Genomic DNA, 24,412 nt, shown 5'->3' with positions numbered 1-24,412 from the left:
TATTGTGGTCTTTGATTTCACCTCCTGCCTTGTACAGGCCTCGGCTTTGCTTTTGGCCCCCAAGCTCTAGGCCATCAGTGTTGGAAGATAGTCTCAAGGCAAATACAGGGTCTAATATTCTCTGATGTCTTAATTCTCACAATCTAGTCATTTCTGACACCAGATTATTTCCATTACTTTACCAATAGCTTGGTCCTGTTTTGAAAAATAAGTTTTAATATATTTTATTCATCATTTTAGATATTCTCTACCAGGAGGCATTTGTCTGGCTATTGAATCCATTATATAGCAGGAAAGTGATGGCAATATCCATATTTATAAGGAGATGACTAACCTAACCACAAATGAAAGTGTCCTTAAAATGTTTTTAACTTTTTTGAAATTAAGTGTTCTTAAAGTGAAACAACCTACACATGGAAATGAATCTTCTTAGCTTGTGTTAGAGAATTTCATGTTAATTCGGTGTACATTGAAATTTGTTTAAGTGACACATCATTTGATAAACATTTCATGCTTAAGGTTAAGTAGATTCTGTGTAGGAGGCAGAATAATGGAATTTTAATTAAGTCTGTGCCTACTTTATTGATATTTAAGGACTGCAATACATTTCAGTGTGCTATTATAATTATCTAAGCATTTAGCAATAAAGCTATCATTTTATTATTGTTCCACTATTTAATTACATTATTATCCTCTTGTCATTAGTTATTAGATGGCTTTATGATTACACTGAGCGCAGATGGAGTGATCATTCATGTGGCTGAAAACATCTCTTCTCTTCTTGGACATTTACCAGTAAGTTATTTCTACTTTTGGGAAAGTGGATCATTCTGGTTTGTTGTTTAGGGGTTCATTATTTATTTTCAGGAGCATAAAGCTCATCAGAGAAGATGTTTTCCATGTTGTCAAAACGTGCCCCTGTTTTATTGTCATTTTCATTGGTTTCAGAATACTGTAGATTGGGTGCCTTTGTAAACAACACAAATTTACATTTTATAGTTTTAGAGTCTGAGAAATCCAAGATCAAGGTGCCAACAGATTTGGTGTCTAGTGAGGGCCCACTCTCTGGTTCATAGACATCTTTATTCTTATTATAACCTCACATAGTAGAAGAAGCAAGGGAGCTCCTTTTTTTTTTTTTTTTTTTTTTTTTGAGATAGAGTCTCACTCCGTCACCCAGGCTGGAGTGCAGTGGTGCGATCTTGGCTCACTGCAACCTCTGCCTCCTGGGTTCAAGTGATTCTCTTGCCTCAGCCTCCTCAGTAGCTGGGATTATAGGCACACGCCACCACGCCTGGCTAATTTTTGTATTTTTAGTCGAGACAGGGTTTCACCATGTTGGCCAGGCTAGTCTCAAACTCCTGACCTCAAGAGATCTGCCCATCTCGGCCTCCCAAAGTGCTGGGGTTAAAGGCATGAGCCACCATGCCCAGCCTAGGGGTCTCTTTTATAAGGACACTAATCCCATTAATCATCTCCAAAGGCCCCATCTCTTAATATAATACCGTCACATTGACAGTTAGATTATTTCAATATATAAAGTTTTGGGGGACATAAACATTCAGTCTGTAGCAAGGCCTTGATATTCCACTTATACAGGTGCTTGAGGAGGGGTTACCTAGAATACATTTACCAACAACAACCCTCCCACACAAACTGTCTGCCATTGGCATGGTTGTGTTAACAAAAAGTTTTGGGAGAGGATATGAAGAAATTGAAACCCCTATGCACTATTGGTGGTAGTGTAAAACAATCATATCTCGATTGTTTTCATTATGTATTCCTCATTCCACAGAGTTGTCTCAAGAACTTGACAAACCCTGATCCAGAGATCTATAGCACTCAAGTTTGGAACATGGAAATTAATAGAAGCTAGGGTTAGATTATCCTGTAGTTAGGTTGGAAGTGGATTAAAAACATTTCACTAGTTTAGCCAGGCCAGTTGGCATGTTCCGTGGCCTGCTTGGAAACTCGGAGTCCTTATACCCTTTAAAAAAAATTACAGATGCGGCCGGGCACGGTGGCTTACGCCTGTAATCTCAGCACTTTGGGAGGCCGAGGCGGGCGGATCATGAGGTCAGGAGATCGAGACCATCCTGGCAAACACGGTGAAACCCCATCTCTACTAAAAATACAAAAAAAATTAGCCGGGCGTGGTGGTGGGCATCTGTAGTCCCAGCTTCTCGGGAGGCTGAGGCAGGAGAATGGCGTGAACCTGGGAGGCAGCAGAGCTTGCAGTGAGCCGAGATCGCTCCACTGCACTCCAGCCTGGGTGACAGAGCGAGACTCCGTCTCAAAAAAAAAAAAAAAAAAAAAAAAAAAATTACAGATGCTAGAATCAATCTCTTTTATTTCTCATTCTCTTTCGTTTTTTTAAAAAACAGTTTACATTTTCAAATTCAGCTTTTATTTGTAGGCTACCAAAACAGCTGAATAAAATGCAAATAGAGATATTTATTGGATTGCACTTTAGTATATTTAAATCATAGAAGGAAAAGATTCTTTTAAAATGTATATTAAAAGAAGGAATGTGCGAGTATGATCCATTACAGCTTAAATTTTATTATAATGAAGACCAGAAAACTACCCAAATTTTTGTGGCATCAGATATTGCTTAAACCAAATTGGTCATTGGCTGAGACTGGTGACTTTTTCTTATTATGTGAGGATTTATTATAATGATGGTGTTAGTTATGATACGATCTTGCTTCTTTATGTATTTGGTTCAGAGTTTTCATTATCAAGAAGCTCTTTCACCCTTCAACATTTGAGGTACCACACACACACACGCTGCCCCCAAAACCACAAGGTCTAAAGAGGTATCTGGGACATGTGCTTTGAACTGCCAGCCTTAAACAATAGACTTGATTTACCTGAGATCAGTGTACTTAAAAATAAATGTATAACTATTATATTTGTACATAAACATTAAATGGGAATTAAGTTATATTTTCCTATAAAACAAGGTTAAAACCGTCTACACCTGAGGCATAGTTTCACACTTCCTCATTAAATCCTAACTGTTCTTAGTTTTCCGAAACAGGCAATCTTTTTCTCAGGTTTTGATTAAAAATTTCATTTTGTAAGTCATCCAACTTATATTATAAAATGGAGACCGAACCATTTCTAGAGTGTCTGCGTGGCTCCAGGAATCTTCAGTTTCATTGCACATCTAGGCACCTCTGTCTGTGGAGCAACTCCAAACTAATAGCATGGTGGAATGGAAAGAACTTGGTCTTTGGAATCAAATAATCTAGAAATTAAAATTTGCTTTGTTTCTCTCTACGTAACCTTTAGTTTCTCTTCTATAAGTGGGGAAATAATATTACTTAGAGAGTGCTGGGAGATGAGTTATTATAAATAACGTGATTATACAGAGACCTGAATGGAGTATGTGTGATATGCAGGTAATTGGAGCAAGTATCTTTCAGACAGAGGAGAAAGCATATGTAAGAGCCTGAAAGCAAGAAAAGGTACAGCAGAGAGAACAGTGTGACTGGAGTGATGTGAGCAAAAGGAAAATAGAGATGATAAAGTCAGAGCAGTAACAGGAGAAGTAACATCCCTTTTCCTCTGAGATGGGAGGAAGCCATTGGGGAGGTTGGAGCAGATGAAAGAAATGATCTGACTTAAGTTTTATCAGAATCGCTTTGGCTGTTATGTCAAGAATTGGCTATGAGGGGCAGGCATGGAAGTACAGAGTCCACTTGGAGGGCTATAGATGGTAGTGGGTTGGATTAACGTGGCAGTGAAAGTATTTTGTAGGTAAAATAAGTTGTTTTACTGATGTATTGAAGATGGGTATGACAGAGAGATAAGATGTGTCCAAGTTATGCTGTTACAACACATACCATGAATAAAATGATGCCTGTTATCATTATCATCATGGTATTAAACTTTTATCTGAAACCTTCCATCATATTTTCCCAATCATTGATTTCATTGACAGTTTTTTTTTTTCCTTTGGAAAAACTCATAGTCATTTGTAGTAGTAAGTTCTAGTCACTGCCCCGTGTTCTTAGCAGCCTGCCCTCCTACTCACCCTACTCCATCGTTCCCCCTGAAAATAAAATCAAATCTGGGAGTTTACATATATTTATTCTTTTGCAGTTCTAAAGCAAATGAAACTTTTAAAACATACGCTACATCTGAAAAGATTCTCAGCATTGAATCTTTAAGAGATTAGACTTTAGCGGATTTTGAACATAGGTACATGGTTAGTTTGTAATAACTGTGATGAGATTTGCTCTGTTTTCCCTGAGAAGCTTACAGATAGCAGAGATTTAGTAGTGATGAGTCTCATTTGATTTGAGATGCAGCCTAAATCTCCTGCAGAGGATCTTATCCTTCCCTGTGCCCCATACAGTTGAATAGTTTTCTAATGCATGTGTAATATGAATGTCTTTGGCAGTAAAAAAGATGCTTCTTGCCTAGATTCTCAGTAAATGTCATGGAGTCCCCAGTAAATTTCTTAATTCTTTTTTCTTTGTTGTTTTGGCGTGACTGAGACTCACCATGCTAATATTTGTGTGACAACTAATAGATATTTGCAAACTTGGCTTTTGAAAAAACACCTTAATTTTCGCTGGTATTTATCCTTGCTTCATTAAGTTCTAAGTACCTTGATCTTTCTACCTTGTGTAATAAGAGCAAATGCTAAAAATTTACAAAAATAACATGAGGTTAATCACGCTTTCAGGTCTCTGCCCTTTTTCTAACTAAGGAACAAGGTCACTGGAACAGATCCACTGTTTCAATTGGTGGTTAATTATAAGGCTTATTGTCACTATTCCTATCCCTAGAGAATCAAAAAGAAACTCATTACCACTAGTCACATCCAAGAGAATGTAGACTATCAAAAGATAGCTCACTTTGAACTCTTTTAAGTGACAATGCTATCTTCATTTTTCAACTAATGAAAGAACTTATGAGACATAGCACTTTGTACCTCTTGTTAGGGTATTATTTTATACTTTACATCATAATTGATTGTGCATACTTAATCTGCCCTACTAGACTATGTGCTCATTGGAATTCATTGTCAGGTTCACCTTTTGTAACCCTTATAAGAAATAAGTGTAAAATCTTATTCAGTGAATTACTTCATGTAGAATGTCCAAAATACAGGAACTGGTCCAGTAGCAGATTTTCTGTTCCTGATGCAAATTGGACTTAGGCAGCTATGGTGTAGTAAAAGGAACAATAGATATGGAATTAGATGTAGCTTTCATGTCAATTTCATTTCTGCATTTCTGAACTCTTGACAATTGGAGAAGCCTTCATTTCCTGAAGAATAAGACAAGGGATAATTCTTACTCTCCCAGGGGATTAAGTGAGCTTTTATATGTGAACATACCTAGAATAGTGACTGGCATGGAGCAGTTGTTTATCGTGTGTTAGATGAGTGAATGAATGAGTCGTCTCCACATAGGTGACCTAGTTTGGCATCTAAAGTCTATTTTATAACTAAACCAACAAAAACGTTTTTATTGAAAAAGTTAAATTTAGTGAAAAAAAATCTACCTTTCTTTTTACTGTGTGACTTTCACTGTCAAGATGTATTGCCTGTTAATTCCATAATGTTTTGTTTGGTAAATTAAGGTAATATTTCTATCCTTAATCAAGCCAAACTTGATTGAGACAGCATCCATCTGCTAATTCGAGCATTGACCAGTTCATAGGCTGGCTTCTACAAATGGGCCATAAAGATATATTTCTGAATATTGACTGTAGATTATTAATGCTAATCAGTTAAAAAATCATTGGAATTTGTGGTTTGTCACACAAAGCCATTATTCAGCTACAAAGAATACTTTATTACTTTGTTGCTATCACATTAAAAGCTCATTACTTCTATATCTGATATTCAATTTATCCACGTCTCACCATATTTCAGCTACATGATACAATATTATTCATTCATTCAACCAATATTTACTGAATGCTTACCAGTGCCAAGCTCTGTTCTAGGTGTTGAGGGTATAGCAGTGAATAAGACAGGCAAGGTCTCTGTTATACTGCAATTTACATTTTAATGGGGGAGGCAGATAATAAACAGATAACAAAAAAGGCAATAAGAGAATGTCAAGGAGTTGGTGCTATGTAAAATACTTTTGAGTAAAGACCCGTATTAAGTGAGGGAGAAAGCCATTGCAAGTATTTGGGAACCAGTGCTTCACATTTAAGGAGGAGTTAGTTCAAGGGCTCTGTGATGAGTATTTGCTCTCGTTGTGTTTGGATGTGAATGAGGAGTTAGGTGTACCTGGAGTGCAATGAGCAAGAGAGAGAGAGAGAGATAAGGTCAATAGCAACAAGGAACTAGAATATTTAGTGGTGAAAGCCCTTATAAAGATGTTGGCTTTTATTCAGAATGACTTGGATAATCAGTGGAAAATTTTGAGTGAACATAGGAATAGCATGATGTGGCTTATGTTTGGAAAGGATCACGCTGGCTGTTCAATAGAGAATGGAGTGGTGGCGGAGGCATGGCAAGAATAGATGCAGGGAGAGCAGTTACGGCTACTGCAGTAATCCAAACTGGAAATGAGACTTGGACCAGGTGGTGAAAAGTGTACTGAGTCTGTACGTGTTTTGAAAATTGATCCATTAGAGATTGCTGATGTATGTTGAGTTTGAGAGATAAAAGGCAAGTCAAGGACAAGTAAATGGGTAAATGGTGGTTGCCATTACTGATATTAGGAAGACTGAGGGAGGAACATATTTTGTCAAAGAAAAGATCAGGAGTTCTTTTTGGATCTCTTAAAATTGAAATCTGATTAGACATCCAAATTGAGTTATCGTGTGGGCAACAGACGAGTATCTGCGAGTCATTAACAGATAGGTGGTATTTAATGAGATGGAAGTGGAAGAGACCACGTAGGGAAACAGGCCTAATGACTAAGCCCTGGCACTCTGATGCCTAGTATTCAGGAAGCAAGAGTAAGATCTAGCAAATTGTGAAAGAATAGCCTTTGGGGTAGAAGTATATCCTCATGTGTGTGGTGTCCTGCAAGTCAAGTAAATGTATCAAGGGAAAAGGAAGGATCAATTGCATGAAATGCTGAAATGCTTGGTAAGATGAGGGCTGAGAAGGGCTGAGAAGTGATGATTTGATTTGGCAATATGGAGGGCATTAGTGACCTTGACAAAAGCAGTTTCAGTGGGTTGGTTAGATATAAACTTCATTAGTGTGGTTTCAAGAAAGAGTGAGAAGTGAAGAAAGGGGAGGTGACAAGTATAGTTTCATTTCAGGAATTTTTGTCCCAAAGTGGACCAGATAAGTAGAGTTATAATTGAAGGGAGAGGCGGTAATGTAAAGGAAGATTATGCATGTTCAGAATTTTGTGTTGTTTTTGTTTTCCTGATTATTTTTAAAATTTCTTATTGATGTATAATATTTGTACATAACTCCAGATAAGTAGAGTTATAGTTGAAGGGAGAGGCAGTAATGTAAAGGAAGGTTATGCATTTTTAGATTTTTGTGCTGTTGTTTTTGTTTTCCTGATTATTTTTAAAGTTTCTTATTGATATGTAATATTTGTACATATTTATGGCATACATGTGATATTTTGATACATGCATACAGTGTTTAATGACCAAATAGATGACAGATATCATAGCATGTATAATACAGCATTCTGTATGCTTATCGGAACACCCAGTCAAGAGGAAAAGAAAACTTGATGTGTGGGGTAGAGTAAGACTTTCTAGAACAATGTCTTTTCATAGTCTACAGAAAATGGGATGCAGTGCACAGGCGAAGGAGTCAAATTTAGGTAACAGCTTATTCATTGGAAGAGGAGGGAAAGCAGGTCTCTAGGCACAGGAATAGATATTATCGGTTGGTAGATTTGGTGTCAGATGTTGACATTTCCCATTTTTTTCACTGACTGAAACAAGAAATTAGGTCAGCTGAAAATGAAGGAAGGCTGGGGCATTGGAGGTTTGAAGGAGGAAAAAGAGTAGGGGAGCAAATTGTCTAAATAAATGAATTTTGGGCAGAGTTGAATACGTATTTCAAACAATATACTGCTTAGTTGTGGGTTTTTCTTCATCTACATTCAATTGCTTGGGTGAAGGTGTGGGTGTAAATGAAAGGTTGGAAGTAACTAGAGTCAAAATTTTTCCAGGCAAGTGTGGTAGAGGGAAAGAGCACATAGGAATGATTACAGTGACCATGGAATCTCAGCTGGATAGGGAAATATGTGATGATTTGAGGAAGATAATGCACAGTGAAAATGTGATAGAAATGGGTTAGAGGTCTTAGTGGATGGAATCATTGTTGGAGAGGTGGTACATACAAGAGGGGTATTTGTATGAGTGCACTGGAAAGGTAGAAGGTAGTGGTCATAAAGTAGGATAATGTGAATTGTATTTTTTAGAGGTATAACAGATGTAACTGTAGATGGCTGAGGTGGGGCAGAGCATGAGCTCGCTGGAGGTAAGGAGATAGAGGAACTGAACAGTATTAACATAGATAAAAAAGGAACTGAACAGTATTAACACAGATAAAAAAGTTTACTCTCTCCCTCTTCCCCTCCCTTTCCCCTTCACCTCCTCCTCTCTTCTTCCACCAGGCTGAGATTGTGGGCAAAAAATTATTAAGCCTTCTGCCTGATGAAGAGAAAGATGAAGTCTACCAAAAGATTATTCTCAGATTTCCTTTGTTAAACTCAGGTATGTATATTTTAAAAAGTAGTAAATTCTTAGGTTTTAAAGGACAAGTAACAATCACTCAATGGATTAATTTTTAAAAAGATAATTAGAGCATATATGGCTGTTGATCATATATTAATTTACTTTTATATAATATTACAAACTATATTTTTAGTGTTAAAAAATCTCTCCTCCATTAAATCTTATTCTTCACCACAGACCCTGAGTATTGTAGCATTTGTACAATTGCATTAGTGCTGTATAAATAATGGACCATCGTGTGTAGTGTTCTAGCTGGTGCCCTGCTCTACTGATACAACATAGATAGCTATGTAAATGCTAATGTTCATGGAAAGAAAATAATATTTTTGTGAAATCTAATCTAAGTAAGACATTGGTCATATGAAATAATCCAGTAGAATATGGTAAAGTACAAATGTAGACTTGTTTTGTATTTGTTCTCTTTTTATTAGAAACACATATTGAATTTTGCTGTCATTTAAAAAGAGGAAATGTTGAACATGGTGATAGTTCTGCTTACGAATACGTGAAATTTATTGTGAATGTAAGAGATATTTGTAATGGTAAGCAATTCTGTTTATCTTATCTATATGACATTTATGAGTTATGTAGCCTCTCATTACTAACATAAATGCTCTTCTGCTTGGTACTTGCAAACTGTCTGATATCCCTGTGGCCACAGTTTCTGACTACTCACATTAATTAGACTTTAAAAAAATTAACAGTGAAATTTACAAGGTGGGGGACATTGAGTTGTTAAGGATGGCTCTTTCCTTTTATAAAACAAGGAAATGATTGCAAACATATAACAAAAGAAGTTTAATGCATATCCAAGCTTAAAATAATGGGGACTCTATGTGTCTATGTGTACCAGAAATTAAAGTTTAAAGCAGTATGATAATGATAAGAAGAAGCTGATTTTGTGGTGGCCTTGGTGGGTTTTAAGTCATGCATAGGCTCCATTGGCTGGAGTCAGGAATTCTAACACCCAGTCAAGCACCAGTATATAAAACCTAGAGATCAATAAAGTGATCAATAAAGTTCTGTCCATTGGCCCAGAGGAATAGTGAGTGGGTTCATCATCTCTCTCTGGGAATTTGAATGGACAAAATGTGCCACTTACAGGAAACCAAAACCCAAATTTTTGTTGCGTGTGGATATAGGGTCCATTTTACAAATTTTGAGGTGTCAGAAACTGCAAGCTGAGAAATTAACATAAATTAATTAATATTAACTGGTTTGGAGCCATTAAAATATCTGGGACTTGAATCAGAGGTAAATAGCCCAAATAGCTAACAAATATATGAAAAGATACTCAAACTTGCTAATAAGCAAAGAATGAAACATTTAAAAACCAATGACATTAGCACTCTACACCCATCAGAATGGGAAAAATTAGAAGTGTGAATAATACCAAATATTGGTGAACATGTGAGAAATAAATAAATAAATAAATGAAATTAACTCACGCAAAAGCTGGCTGATATATTTGTCATGATTCTTGGAAATTAAAGGTCATACTTTTTGAAAAAATCTTACTTGACTATGTGTGCACAGGTTACACACACACACACACACACACACACACACACACACTCCCACACACTCTACCCATGTGGTCTATATAAAAGAGAGGAGCCACATCTCTTGGAGGCTAAAATGTCTATCCACAGGGTAATAACGGAAGACTGAAAACCAACCTTAACTCTCAACATTTGATTCTCAGTAATGAATTATTTATGTTTTGGTGGGGAGGGTGGCTGAAAAGGAAAGAAGACAGGAAAAATCCCATGGCTCAGAATTTTGAAAATTGTCAATGGGTTAGCAAACAGCACATGGATGTGGCAGGTATTTGTCTTCTTGTTTTACTGGTCCACCTTTCTGTTGTCACATGTGTGTCTATCTTCCTTAGAGTCTACTATGGTCTTTAGTGGCTTATTTTCCAACCACCTCCATGCTGACTTGTCTGCTGCATGTATTCCTCAGGAGGATCGGTTTTATCTTGTGGGAAATGTTTGCATTCTCAGGACTCAGCTCCTGCAGGTGGGTATACTGTGTTTGTGCTTCCCCCATTGTGGTGACGTGGGCTTCCTTTGAAGGGTCACTTCCCCTTTGGTCTCTCAGCCACAGGACAGCATTGCTAAATTACTCAGTGTGTGCAGAGGGTTGTGCTAGGATATGCAAATAAGGAAAATCAGCTCCTATGTTTCAGAAAGTGAACATCTCAATGAAAATTTGAACACACTCAAAAGAAATGGACAATCATTTACAAGTAGTCTTGACATAATATAAAATATTATAAAAGGTAGGTGCTGGGGACTGGAACACATTAAGAGAAATGAGCATTTTGGCAGGGAGATAAAGGAAGGCTTCTGATACCAGGTGAGTTTTGAGGCAGCTCCACCACAGCCCCACTGGGTAGCTGATTGTAAAGACTTCTGCTCTCTTTGTGTTCTCTGATATACCATTCACAAATTCTAGCTCTAAAAATGATTCACTTTGGGATTCCTCTGATAGATTAAGCATCCATTAATTTATCCATTCAGTAACATATTTAGTAAGCACCTACTGTGTTCCAGGTACTGTGCTAGGTGCCAGATAGACATTAGGGGAGATAGGCAATAGCTAAATAATATTGGAAAGTGCCATGGAGGATGACAGAATAATGTGCTAATGACTAGTGCGGGTGGGGAGTTCAGTCATCAGGGAAGGTCCTTTTCGGATAATTTGTCTTTTGAGCAGAGACCCCTAGGGATGCTAAGAAAGGAAGGCAACGCAGGTAGAGGGTTCAACATCTGTAAAAGACCTGAGGTAGTAACTAGCTTGGAGAGTTCCAAGTAACAAAGTAAGTTATGTGACCAGAATAAGGTGAAAGTGGGAAGGAGCAACAGAAAATAAGATCCAGGAGAGAGACAGGGGACTAATTATGTAGAACTTTGAGATCTATGATAATCAGTTTGGGTTTTATTTCAAGTGCATTGGAAAGCAGGAAGGTGACATGATCTGATTTTCTTTGTTAAAGGTCAGGCTGAATACTGGGTGAGAAATGGAGTATAGAGAAACAAGAATGGAAGCAAGAAGACCTAAGTGAAAGATGACAGGAGCTTGGACTATGATTGTAGTAATGGAGATAAAAGTATTCTGATTTGGGATATATTTTGGAGATAGTGCCCTTGCTGATGAGTTAAAAGTGTCTAGGAGAAGGGAGAGAAACATCTCATGGAGGACTCTTAGCTTTTTGGCTTATGGAACTCAGCAAATGGAGGTGCCATTAACTGATTTTAGCAAGACTGGGACAATGTGGATCAGGTAATGTGGGAGGCTAAAATCAACAGCACTGTTTGGGCCATGTTAATATTGTGTTGATGTTACAACATAAAACATATCCAACTCATTACCTTATAAGGGAAGCCTCTGATCCAGATTTCCTGTGTTCAAATCCTTTCCCTACCAGCTATGTGACCTTGGCCAAGTCACATCCTTTAGCCTCAGTTTCTTTTTCTATAAATGGCAGTCATAGTACCTTCTATTAGGGTTGTAAGGAGTAAATAAGACAGTTTCTCCTATATGGTAAGCACTCAGTAAATGTGAACTATTACAATTGTCGTGATCATTGTTATTACTGTCATTATTACTGCCAGTGATCCAGAGAGGGCAACATACTTGCTTAACTTTTCATCTCTGGTTTAAAATGTGGGATTTTCAGACCACATTTTAGAAACCGTGGAGGGGGCCTTTACATTCAGTTTTAGAACAAGTAATATATGTCATCATTTCTTCAAATTTAAGATGGTAAGAAAAGCGGTATAGGAGAAAGACACTTTAAGTAGGTTGCCTAATTCAGTTGCCCCTTCCATTATTCCTTCTTTGTAGCCTTGTGGGATTTGAACTGTCACATCTGCTACGAGAATACAGACATCCCACTTTGGAAGTCAACCCCAGTACCTACTTCCTTCTCTGAGAAAGAGAAAATAATCTTATTTGGCCCAATACCTTGGTTGCCCTTACAGCACAAGGAACTCTATTTGTGTTCTAGTCCAGTTTCTCTCTAGGTTTATAGGATGTTTGTTCCATATTAGTGGACATTTTGGAGAAAAAATCTTGTGCAAACAGATGGCTTTTTGGAGGAAGATTTTTTCACAGTGTGACTGTGTAGTACAGTGGGAAGAGTGATGAACTCACAGTTCAAACTTTGAAATTCTGCTCCTAGATCTACCAGCTCTATTTCTTGGGTCAAATCATTATATCTCTATAATCTTGAGTTTTCAAATCTGTAAAACTCCAGTGCATTTCTCACATTGATATGCAGATTATTTGTAACATTGGATATGAGCATGCCTCCAAAATTAATATATGCTATGCATTTTTACTATTTGCATACATACTAAATATTTAAATATTTGAATTTTTCTGCAGCAACTTTACACTTCAAAGACAGTCAGTGACGAAGCTGAACTTATACAAGATTCAGATGAGGAACCTTTTGTGGGAGAGCTCAGGTAAGAGGTAGTATTGATAAAGGTAATGAAGATCTAGAATACAATTTTACTAAACAAAACTAAAACAAGAGAAATAACACCTACAGATATTTTTTTCCCATCAAGTTGAAAGTAAAAAGAAAAAAGAAACAAATGGGCCAGGGATGGTGGCTCATGTCTGTAGTTCCAGAACTTTGGGAGGCTGAGGCAGGAGGAGCCCTTGAGCCCAAGAGTTTGAGACCAGCTTGAGCAACATAGTGAGACCCTGTTTCTACAAAAAATACAAAAAAAGTAGCCAAGCATGGTGGCATGTGCTTGTAGTCCTAGCTAGCTGGGAGACTGATGTGGGAGGATCAATTGAGCCTGGGAGATCAAGTCTGCAATGAGCAGTGACCGTGCCACTGCATTCCAACCTTGGCAACAGAGTGAGACCCTGTCACTAAATAAATAAATAAAACCAGAATAGCAGTCTACTAGTCTGAACTTCCTTTCCCAGCTCATATAATTTGCATGTTTTTCCAACAGAATATAAATACAGGTGATTGGCTTTTTATTGTTTTTTAAAAAACATTAAAGCAATAAATAGAGAAAACTTAACTGACCCAGACATGTAATGACTTTCAAATTAAGGTAATGCATTTTAATATACTACTTCATTACTTTTTTCTTGAAAATAAAGGTAATGTTTAGACACTTTTAAATGGTAGAAGAGCAAATATGCGTTGTGGTAACTGCTAATTATACAGGATCCCTCTTTTGTGAATCTAATATGTTCTTTAAAATTTGTTTACTAACACATTTTCAGAGAGTAGAAGCCAATATTCCACATTTTACATGAGAAAAGTAAAAATATATTCCTAACCCCCAGGAAAATGCTGATTAATTTGCCAGATACCACTAACACCCCTTTATAAACTTCTTTAACAAACCACAAAGGAGTTCTGTAAAATGTAAATTATTTATAATACTGTACAGTTATTCAACATTTGATAAACTAATTGTTAGGTACGTTTGTATGTAGTAAGCCACAAGAGCATACACCATAGTGTCTGGTATTGGGAATGGATTCCATTTTCCTTCTACATTGCAGTGTACATGTACTGGTAAATAAATAATGAAATAATATATTAAATATATTAAAGATGTGCACTGTATGCCAGTAATACTTAGCAAAATAAAATAAGCAAACAAGGGAACTTTCAAAGAGGTTTCTTGGGATCAAAGGCATGCTTGTATGAGGTCTGATGGTGAGAAGAGTGAGCTGGAAGCTGTGGTCACTGTTACTATTCAGAGGCAGGAGGAGGTAAGGAAGCCAGAGCTGGTGAAGGAATGAGTTAAACAGGAAATATTTGAGGCTCATCTGGATTTAAGAGAAGGCAGGGAGAATCTTCCATTCCCATCAGAAGAGTACAGAGGTGACTGGCTGTCAACCATTGTCTGATGCTACACACAGAGCAATGGGATGAGAAACAGAACTTATGGTGGCTAGCTATTTACATCCCCTTTGCTTGGTTAAAAATTCTTCTTAGCATAAAGCTGCATTTGTATTAATAATTGTGTAATTGTGTGTTGAATGTGACAATATGACATGTCTGCTCATGCCATGATCACATTTATTTGTACCAGCATGCTGTTTTTATGGAATCTAATTTTTTTTTTTTTTTTTTTTTTGAGACGGAGTCTCACTCTGTCGCCCAGGCTAGAATGCAGTGTTGCAGTATCGGCTCACTGCAACCTCCGCCTCCCGGGTTCAAGTGATTCTCCTGCCTCAGCCTCCTGAGTAGCTGGGATTATAGGCATGCACCACCACGCCCAGCTAATTTTTGTGTTTTTAGTAGAGACTGGGTTGCACCATGTTGGTCAGGCTGGTCTCGAACTCCTGACCTCGTGATCCACCCGCCTCGGCCTCCCAAAGTGCTGGGATTGCACGTGTGATCCGCTGCACCCGGCCGTAATCTAAATTTTTAAAGGAATCTTCAGTGTTTTATGTTTGGCTCCTAGGAGTGGGGAGCACATGCATGACCAAACTTAAGACTTCTAGCCAGTCTCTGAATGTGCTTTATTGCTCCCAACTTTTCTTGTAGTACATGGACTTCAATAGGCCTGTAAGTCTTGCCCACTTCCTTCATTAGTTTCTCTAGTTTCTTAGAAGACCTTTTACTGAATAATGTGGAGAATAAGATACATACAAGACAACATGTTTAAACAACATGAACTCAAGACGCTATAAGGAGAATGACTGAGACACAATAGCATGCATGACTTAAACATATTCTTGCATGCGCCCTAAAACAGATTTATTTAGCAGGTTTGGGTAATGAGTTTTGTTTAAAAATTAGCATATCAGTGTAGCAAATATTTAGACAGTGAGAGTTTAGAGAACAAAGATACCTGTATTTTATTTAAAGGTAGAGCTTAGTTGGATGAAAAATATCTGATGCAGCAAGGAGCCAACTACCACATCTATGCCGTAATCTTCATAAGATACATAAGAAAAGTGTTTTCTGAAGGCTTAAAATTATGTCTTTTCTAATTTTGTAAGAAATTATGACTCAAATGTGGGTGAATGCACACTCTTTCCCCTTAAGTTCAAAACTAGACAATGGATTGTTTATCATGTAGGAAGTAAGATAGAAAATGACACTTGGGGAAAAAACGGATGCATTTAATGAAGAAAAGTCTGATTAATTCCAGACTGCTTGTCCCTCTCATATCCCTCCCTCCTCCAACTCCATCGCCACTACTCTGGCCCCAGTCTCTTCAACTCTCATGTGATGGACTGTTAGTGGACCTGGCTGGCCCACTAACTTGAGCTCTGTAAGGCAGGACCTGTCACCCTCATCCTTGTCTAGCACAGAGCCTGATATTGAGTAGGCAGAAGTGACATCTGCTCGTTAACTGATTGGTTACTTGATCTTATCAAAATGGTAATACATTCCAGGCCATGAGATCTCTCAATCATTATGCAGTATTGTTAGAAAAAAGTGCAAACCAGTACCCTATTGCTTGATTTTTTCATAGACTTGTCCCTTGTCCCCATGATATTTTCAATTAAAAAGGAGAAGAGATTGCATTGATCAGGGTTGTAATTTTTAGTTATTAATAGTCTGGCTTCCATTTTACCCTCTGGGGGATAGTTAGAAAAGCAGTTGGTCACAAATGTCATAGGGACCTACAGCTCCCAAAATGTTTCCCTTATCTTGGTAATTCAATTTTTTAAGAGTAACAAGCATCCTGCTGAGTTTTTTCTACACTTATGAAGGAAACACAAAGATGGGAATTTGAAGTGTTTAGAAGAAAGGGTGTATTTCCACAGAGAATGTCCTGTTTGTGCATGTTTAAGATTTGAGGCTTAAAAATCTTTCATTCCAGGAGAGGGCCTGAACAGCTGGGGTATTTTTCATTGAGGCTACAGATGTACTGGAGTGGAAAGTCTTGCTTTCCTGGACTACTGAAGGTAGAAAGAAGTGGGATTTGTGAGTCAGTGAGGGTCAGGCAAAGAAGTGAATATTGAGTAGCCCTCTGCTGTCTTGCTACTGCTAGAGTCAGAAGTAAGCAACTAAGTTACTTTTTGGATTTACCCAGTTGTATGTATTGGTAAGGCCCAAATTCCTATCATAGCATCATCTTTTAACACAGTGCAATTTGTTCTTCATACTTCATGATGCTATATTATGTTTATTACTCAGTTATTTTCTACACATCTAAAAGGTAGATTTTAGACTTATTGTACAGGTGAGAAAGTGCATTCGCAGAGGATGTATGATTCACCCAAACTCACACAGCTGGTTAGTCAGTATAGCTGTATTTGGGACCTAAATTATCCTAGGCTCCATTCCACGAGGACACCAGTTTCAGGAGCTGTGGCTGGTATAAGATTCAAGAGAGAAAACTCAATGAGTCTTTGGGAAGTACATGACCAGGGATGTTACTAAGAAAAAGCGTTTTTCTTTTTAATTTCACCTTAGAGAGAGGAGACTATACCAATTAGTTAGTCCCAATACTTTTTACAAAGATGGCACATTTTCACCCAAAAGTAAAGTAGAAAACGGTGGAAAATCAAATGATGAGTATTTCCCAGGTTCTGATAGCTGTTACCTGTGCTTGCAAAGTCCTCAGAAACTCTGCTACAGGACTGGAATTGGTCCCTGGGGAGACTGCATCTGTCAGCAACTCCACCAGAAAGAATGTTCCTGCCTAATTCCTCTTTCAGTGAAGACACACCTTGTACAAAGGTGTGGGGAAAATTTTGCAAAGATGTGCAATGGTCCTAATTAATGAGGTTTTGTTGCACTGAGTCTTTTTACCATACTCTACCGTATTGACTCCATTCCTTATGTCTGCCCCATCTTGAACAGAGGAGGAGCCTTGCACATCATTGTAAATGTGGCTAGCGTGCCTAGTCTTACCACTTTAGTCCCAACGAAACTTATTTATTCATACAGAAAATATTTAGCATCTACTATGTGGAAGTTTCTGTTCCAAGATTTAAGGATATGGTAGTGAGCAAAAGTCCTTATCTTCATGGTGATTACATTCTGGTGGAGGAAAAAGATAATAAACAAATCAATAGACTATAGAGTAGGTGAGATGATGAGGGCCAAGGGAAAAAAAAATTGAGCAGTGAAAGGGGGGTAGGGAATGTTATTGGGGGAAGGTTAAATATTACTAGATTTTGAAATGGCATTTTATAGGTTAAAAATGGAGTAATGTTGGCAATTCCCTGTGGTTCCCTTGTGGCCAGAAAGGGCCTCAACAAGAAGGTGACTTGAGTTAACATCTGAAAGGAGTGGAGGAGCAAGCCTCGTGGATTTTGGAGGAGATATTCCAGACAGAGGGAAGAGCAGATGCAAGGTCCTTGAGGCAGAAGTACATGGCAGAAGCGTATGTTTGAGAAACAGCAAGGGAGCCAGTGTAGCTGGAGCAGAGTCACTAGAGAGGAACATTCAGAGCATGCAGGGCCTGTGAGCAACTGTGAGGGAAGGACCAGGATCATGTCAGCTCGACCCTGCCTTGTGGAATAGCTCCTGCTAGAGTCATTCACCATTATTTCTCTTGTTTTTCAATGTCGTGTGGAGACTCAGTCAACACTACCTGCTCTCCCTTTACACGTTACTTGGCCGTTTCTACTAGTTCTAGTCTCCTAATTCTACCTGTCACCTTTGGCAAATACTGTGGAGGTCTTATAGTATAGTTTTAAAACAACATAAAATTAGGATTTTTAAAAACTATAATGCTCAGGTTTTATTTCTCAGTTTTGCCATTTACAGGTTGTGTGATCTTGGAGAAGCCTGTTAAGTCTCACGTTCTTTATCTATAAATGGTGAAGATAATTACCGCAGAATGGGTATGAGGCTCAAATAAAAAAGAAGAAATAAGATCTACATGTTTTTTAAAATACTATGCAAAGTCAAATTATTATGGATTAGAAAGTCCTTCCAAATATGGAGTAATTATAATTTAACACTATAGTCCTGACTAATCTATACAGACACTATTAAATACAAAGGGCTACCTGTGAACATAGCAGACAGTCATGATCTGAAGTTTGTGTCTGGTGATTTCTTCAATATTCTTATTATTTTTCTATAAATTTAAGGTAGTTCTTTTTTTTTTCTGCTTAAAGCCAGTACATTTTAACCTCCATACTGAGATGGTACTGTCTCCATTAACAACCAAGTTATTCCATGAAGAGCATCCATGTCTCCTTGCAGGGTGAAGTGGGTGTGGCCAACTTTGAATATGATGAAACTTACAGCTTGGAGGCCACATCCAGCCAGATGATTCTATGCTCTTACACCCACCAGAGAGATAATTCACATGCTGACACCTGGTGTTAACAGATAAGGAAAGGAGTTGGGGCTTTTCAGGCTGACATCCAGGGAAAGAACCTGAGCCCATTCCCATGCAGCTGTATTTATTAGATTTGAAGCCAGCCTCTTGGTGTACATTTAACTAGTCATGTTAGTAGTATGTACAGGGCCTGGTCCTTGAAAAGGACAGACATAAAAAAACATAGGTAGCAGGGATAGCAGTCTCAGGATTCTGGGTTTTATATATCATTTTCTTTATGATGTGACTTCTAGCCAACCCATACTCCATCTTCAGCTATATGACAAATTATTTTGATTGTCCAAAAGCATAAAATCATTATACTATTAGATTTGCGATTGATAAGAGCAATTTTGTTGTTAATATTTTTTGAAAAGCTCTGTGTAAGGATTTGTACTCAAAACTCATTGAAGCAACACTGAAATCACTGAGGGTTTACACACTAATGAAAAAAAGAGTCTAATAAATATAAAAGTTAAAAAAACTGGGACGAATTACCTGATATATTTGCCTATTTTATGAAAAGCAATTTTAAATAAATATTCTGACAGCTGCATATTCTTCTCAAATAATAATGTTATTTTTTTCTCACAGTATTCATTTGTCACTCCACAATATAGATGCCCAGTTTGTGTGTTGGTCATCTGAAGATGTGGAATGCGATTCATCCAGCTCTCCTTTCACTTAGTGATTTTTGCTTTACCTCTTTCTTATCTTGGGACCATTTTTTGCTTTAGCTCCATTGCCTTTTTTAAAAACTTTTTAACTTTTTATTTGAATATTGGCGGGAACTACATGTGTCCTCTTTTATCTATACTCACAACTTTTTACAGCTTGCCCCATTTGCTTTATTATCATTCTCTCCCTTTCTCTCCTTCTTTCAACTTCTTCCCATCTTTTCTTCCCTCTCTCCTCTCTCTCTCTTCATATAGATAGACATTTTGTGTGTGTGTGATTTATTATGAACTATGGAAGTACACCTCTGTTTCTCAAATACTTCTATGTATTTCCTGTGTTTAAGTTTATTACAATACATAACCTCAGTATGGTTATAAAATCAGGAATTTTGGTATCTGTGGAATATTATTATCTAATCCACAGTCCATATTCAAATGTTGTCAGTTATCTTTTGTAGCTTTTTTTTGGTATAAGATCCAATTTAGGATCATGATTACATTTAGTTGTCATATGTCTTTAATCTGGAATAGTTTCCCAGACGCCCTTTGATATTCTTAACTTTGAAATTTGTGATGAGTGCAGACTGAATATTTTATGGAATTTCCCTCCATTTGGGTTTGTCTGATGTGTCTTCTTAACTAGAGTCAAGTTATGCATTTTTGTCAGGAATACCACAGAAGCAATGTTGTATTCTCAGTACAACATATCAAAAGATGGATGATGTTGATATTTCTCACAAGCTGATATTAACTTTGATCACATGGTTGAAGAGATGTCCACCAAGTTTCTCACCTGTAAAGTAAAATTTCCCTTTGTAAATTTTAAGTAACTTATGGGAAAGTACTTGAAGACATGTAAATACTCTGTTCCTCAAGAAATTTTTACCCGCTAGTCTTAGTACCTGTTGATAATTTTCTAACACCATCATACCTTCTACATTTATTGGTTGGCATTTTGGTTAGGAAGTTTCCCTGTGCCTCATTGATTGATTTGTTATTTATTTATTCACTGGCTTATAATATATTACTATTATTACTTATTTCAATGCTCACATTGTCTCGGAATTGGCCAGTGGGAGCCTCTTCCAACTGACTCATTTCTTTTTAATGTGTCCCATCATTCTTTGAGCATCCCCCTTACTACCTGGCACAAGACTGTTCAGGTTCATTTTGTACTTTCTCTGCCTCAGAGAAATCAGCCAGTTCTCTTAGTCTGAGCAACTCCAGCTTCTTTAATTGGAAGCGTTTAGAAACCAAGATCTAGGCACTACTTGTGGTCATTGTTACTTGTGTGCTACTGCTTTTAAGTGCTTTCAGAACTAGAAAACAAATACACATGTACCTACATATAAAGATATATATCTATATGTATTTCCATATCTACCCATCTATATGTATATGTACCTTTGTGTATGAGTGTATATAAAATAATACAAATCATGAGTTCATAGTGATGCTTCAGATTCTAAGCCAAAACCATAGGGTTCATTCTAGAACCCTAGCCTTTCCATTTCTGTATTTGCAACACTCTTTTCCAATAATCACAAAGGCCTGGCCCCATTGTCCTCAATATAGTTACTTACTTGCTCAAATATCAAATGCACAGAAAGTAGTTTAGGGTTGCCAACTTATGTCATTGCAAAAAGAAAACCTTCTAAAGTGAGTTTAATATTATTTACATTTGTAAAGTAAAATTTACATGTAGTAAAATACACCTGTCTTAAGTCTATCATTCCATGAACTTTGAATGGAGAAGCCCATATAAACCTCATTCCTGTCAAGATGTACAATGTACATCATGGTGGCTATGGTTAACAACATTGTATTTTATGTTTGAAAATTGTTGAGAGTAGATTTTAAGTGTTTTCACTACAAAAATGATAAGTATGTGAGGTAATGCTTGCATATTTTAAATAGCTTGATTTAGCCATTCCGCAGTGTATACATATATCAAAACATTATATTGTACTCCAGAAATATATAATTTTTACTTCTTAATTAAAAATTTTTAAAGATAAACAATGCTTTCAGCACACTGGAAAGCTTCTTTGTGCCCCTTCTCTGACATCCTCCCACCTAGAGGCAACTGCTGTTTTAAATTTTTTCACTGTAGATTAATTTTGCCTTTACTAGAACTTCATAAAAATAGAACCAGACAGTGTATATTCTGTTGATCCTGCCCTCTAACCCAGCATAAATTGTACGTATCAGTAGTTCATTCTTTTTGTTGCTGAGGAGTATTCTATTGTAAGACTATACCACAATTTGTTATGTATTTACCTTTTGATGGACATTTGTTTCTAGTTTTGGATTATTACAAATAAAGCTGCAATGAACATTCTTTTAAAAAAGGCTTTTTGTGGATATGTGTTTTCTTTTTCTTAAAATTTTTTGAGATGGAGTCTCGCTCTGTCGCCCAGGTTGAAGTGCAGTGGTGTGATCTCAGCTCACTAGAACCTCCGCCTCCCAGGTTCAAACAATTCTCCTGCTTCAGCCTCCTGAGTAGCTGGGATTACAGATGCCTGCCACCAGGCCCAGTTAAGTTTTGCATTTTTAATAGAGATGGGGTTTTACCATGTTGGCCAGGCTGCTCTTGAACTCCTTACTTCAGGTAATCCACCCTCCTTGGCCTCCTAAAGTGCTAGGATTACAGGCATGAGCCACCGTGCCCGGCCTGTATTTTCATTTTTAAAATTATTTCTTAAACAATTTATCTGTTAAATTGTGTACTAAAATTGTTTTTTTTTTCCTCTTGGTATACAGTTCTGTGGATTTTAAGTAAGCTATAGATTCATTCAACCACCACCGTAATCAGAATACAGAACAGTTCTCTTATCCCTCAAAAAACTTCCTTGTCCTGCCTATTTATTGTCAGCCCTACCCCACCTCACCCTTAACTCATTTCAACCACTGATCTATACTTCATCCCTATAGTTTTGTCTTTTTGAGAATGTCATATAAATGGAGTCATACAGCATGCAATCTTTAGAGACTGGCTTCTTTCAGCACAATTCCTTTAAGATTCATCTGAGTTGTTGCATGCATCAAAGGTGTTGTCATTTTTTAAAGTTTTAGCCACTAATAGGCACATAGTGGTATTGAGTTATGTTTTTAATTTGCATTCCCCCTAAAGACTAATAATGTTGAATATCTTTTCATCATTTTCCATCTTTGCATCTTCTTTGACAAAGTGCATGTTTTAATCTTTTGCCTAATTTTAAAATTTTGTTGTTTGTTTTCTTATTGAGTTTTGAGAATTCTTTTTCGTTTCATTTTTTATTCACAAAATATTTTCTCATATTCATTGTCTTTAATCTTTTCAGCATCCTGCAAACATTGTTCTAATATTAATTTTGTAAAGTCAGAGCAGTAAAAATTAAAAATGTGGTCTCCAAAGCTAACAATCTGGGTTCAAATTCTGGGTTTGTCACTTATTGCTGTATAACTTTAGCAGCTTGACTTCCCCGAACCTTGGTATCCTCAACTGTGAAATCATACTCATAGAAAACCATCATTCCCAGCAAACTATCACAAGGAGAGAAAACCAAACACCGCATGTTCTCACTCATAGGTGGAATTGAACAATGAGAACGCTTGGACAGAGGGAGGGGAACATCACATACTGGGACCTTTCAGGGAGTGGGGAATGGGGGAGAGAAAGCATTAGGAGAAATACATAATGTAAATGTCGAGTTGATGGGTGCAGCAAACCAACATGGCACATGTGTATACCTATGTAACAAACCTGCACTTTGTGCACATGTGCCCTAGAACTTAAAGTGAAAAACAAAAAACAACAACAACAACAAAAAAAAAACAAAAAAAAAACACAGAAAAAAAGCAATAACAACACTTGCTGAGTGCCTACTATGTATCAGGCACTGTTCAGAGTATTTTAAACACATCTTAGCTCATTTCATCCTCACCACAGTCTATGAGTTTTGAGAATTCTTTATACATTCTGGATACAAGTTCTTTGTTCAATATTTGATGTGCAAGTACTTTCTCAAGTCTGGGGCTTCTACTTTCATTCTCTTAACAGTGTATTTTGCAGAACAAAGGGTTTTTATTTTAAGGAAGGAATATTTTATTATTTTTTTTTCTTTGATGGATTGCTTTTGGTGTCATGTCTTAAGAATTCATTACCAAACCAAGGCCACATAAACATTTTTAGTTTTTTTTTTCCCAAAAGTTTTATCATTCTGGATTTTAAGTTTGTATCTATGATCTACTTTGAGTTAATATTTTTACAAGGTGTGAAATTTAGGTCAGAGTTCATTGTTTTTGGTATATGGATGTCCAGTTGTTCCAATATCATTTGTTGAAATATGATCTTGTTACTGTCCTGCTCAAAAACTTTCAGTGCTTTTCCCATTGCACTTAGAATAAAATCCAAACTCCTTTTGTATGGTGTGTAAAGCATACTGCTCTCATGCCTACTTATTTCTGAAACCTCATTTTGTGTTATATTCCTTTTTGTCTGTCAGACTTCAGCCTCCCTGGCTTCTCTTTTCTGTGAATTCTCAACACTCTTTTCCAACATAGAGTCTTTGCACATGTTTGTGTCCTCAACCTGAAATATTTTTCCATTATGTTGTTCAATAGTTGGCTTATACTCGTTCCCCTAAGTTCATTTTTTATTCTCTCCTCTGGCATTCTGCCCTTTTCCTTAATCATACTTATTATAATTTTTAACTTTATAGTTATCTCTAAACTAATCATTCATTGTCTGGATTTCCCATGAAACTG

The 24,412-nt window shown here is 37.1% G+C and overlaps 1 protein-coding gene across 1 annotated transcript in view; it reads left to right on the top strand.

The window, feature by feature from the left end:
* Window positions 1-24,412, top strand: part of PASD1 (PAS domain containing repressor 1) — a 64,678-nt gene that overhangs the window by 11,893 nt on the left and 28,373 nt on the right. Inside the window, exons 3-7 of the mRNA XM_037989290.2 lie at window positions 706-795; window positions 8,577-8,676; window positions 9,129-9,239; window positions 10,589-10,719; window positions 13,093-13,175. Of these exons, the coding sequence (XP_037845218.2) occupies window positions 706-795; window positions 8,577-8,676; window positions 9,129-9,239; window positions 10,589-10,719; window positions 13,093-13,175 (515 nt within the window). The remainder of the gene's footprint in view (window positions 1-705; window positions 796-8,576; window positions 8,677-9,128; window positions 9,240-10,588; window positions 10,720-13,092; window positions 13,176-24,412) is intronic.

This window comes from Chlorocebus sabaeus, chromosome X, assembly GCF_047675955.1.
Source record: "Chlorocebus sabaeus isolate Y175 chromosome X, mChlSab1.0.hap1, whole genome shotgun sequence".
Taxonomy (NCBI): Eukaryota; Metazoa; Chordata; class Mammalia; order Primates; family Cercopithecidae; genus Chlorocebus; species Chlorocebus sabaeus.
Note: the sequence above shows the minus strand (reverse complement) of the source record. Positions and strands in the feature narration are given on the sequence as shown.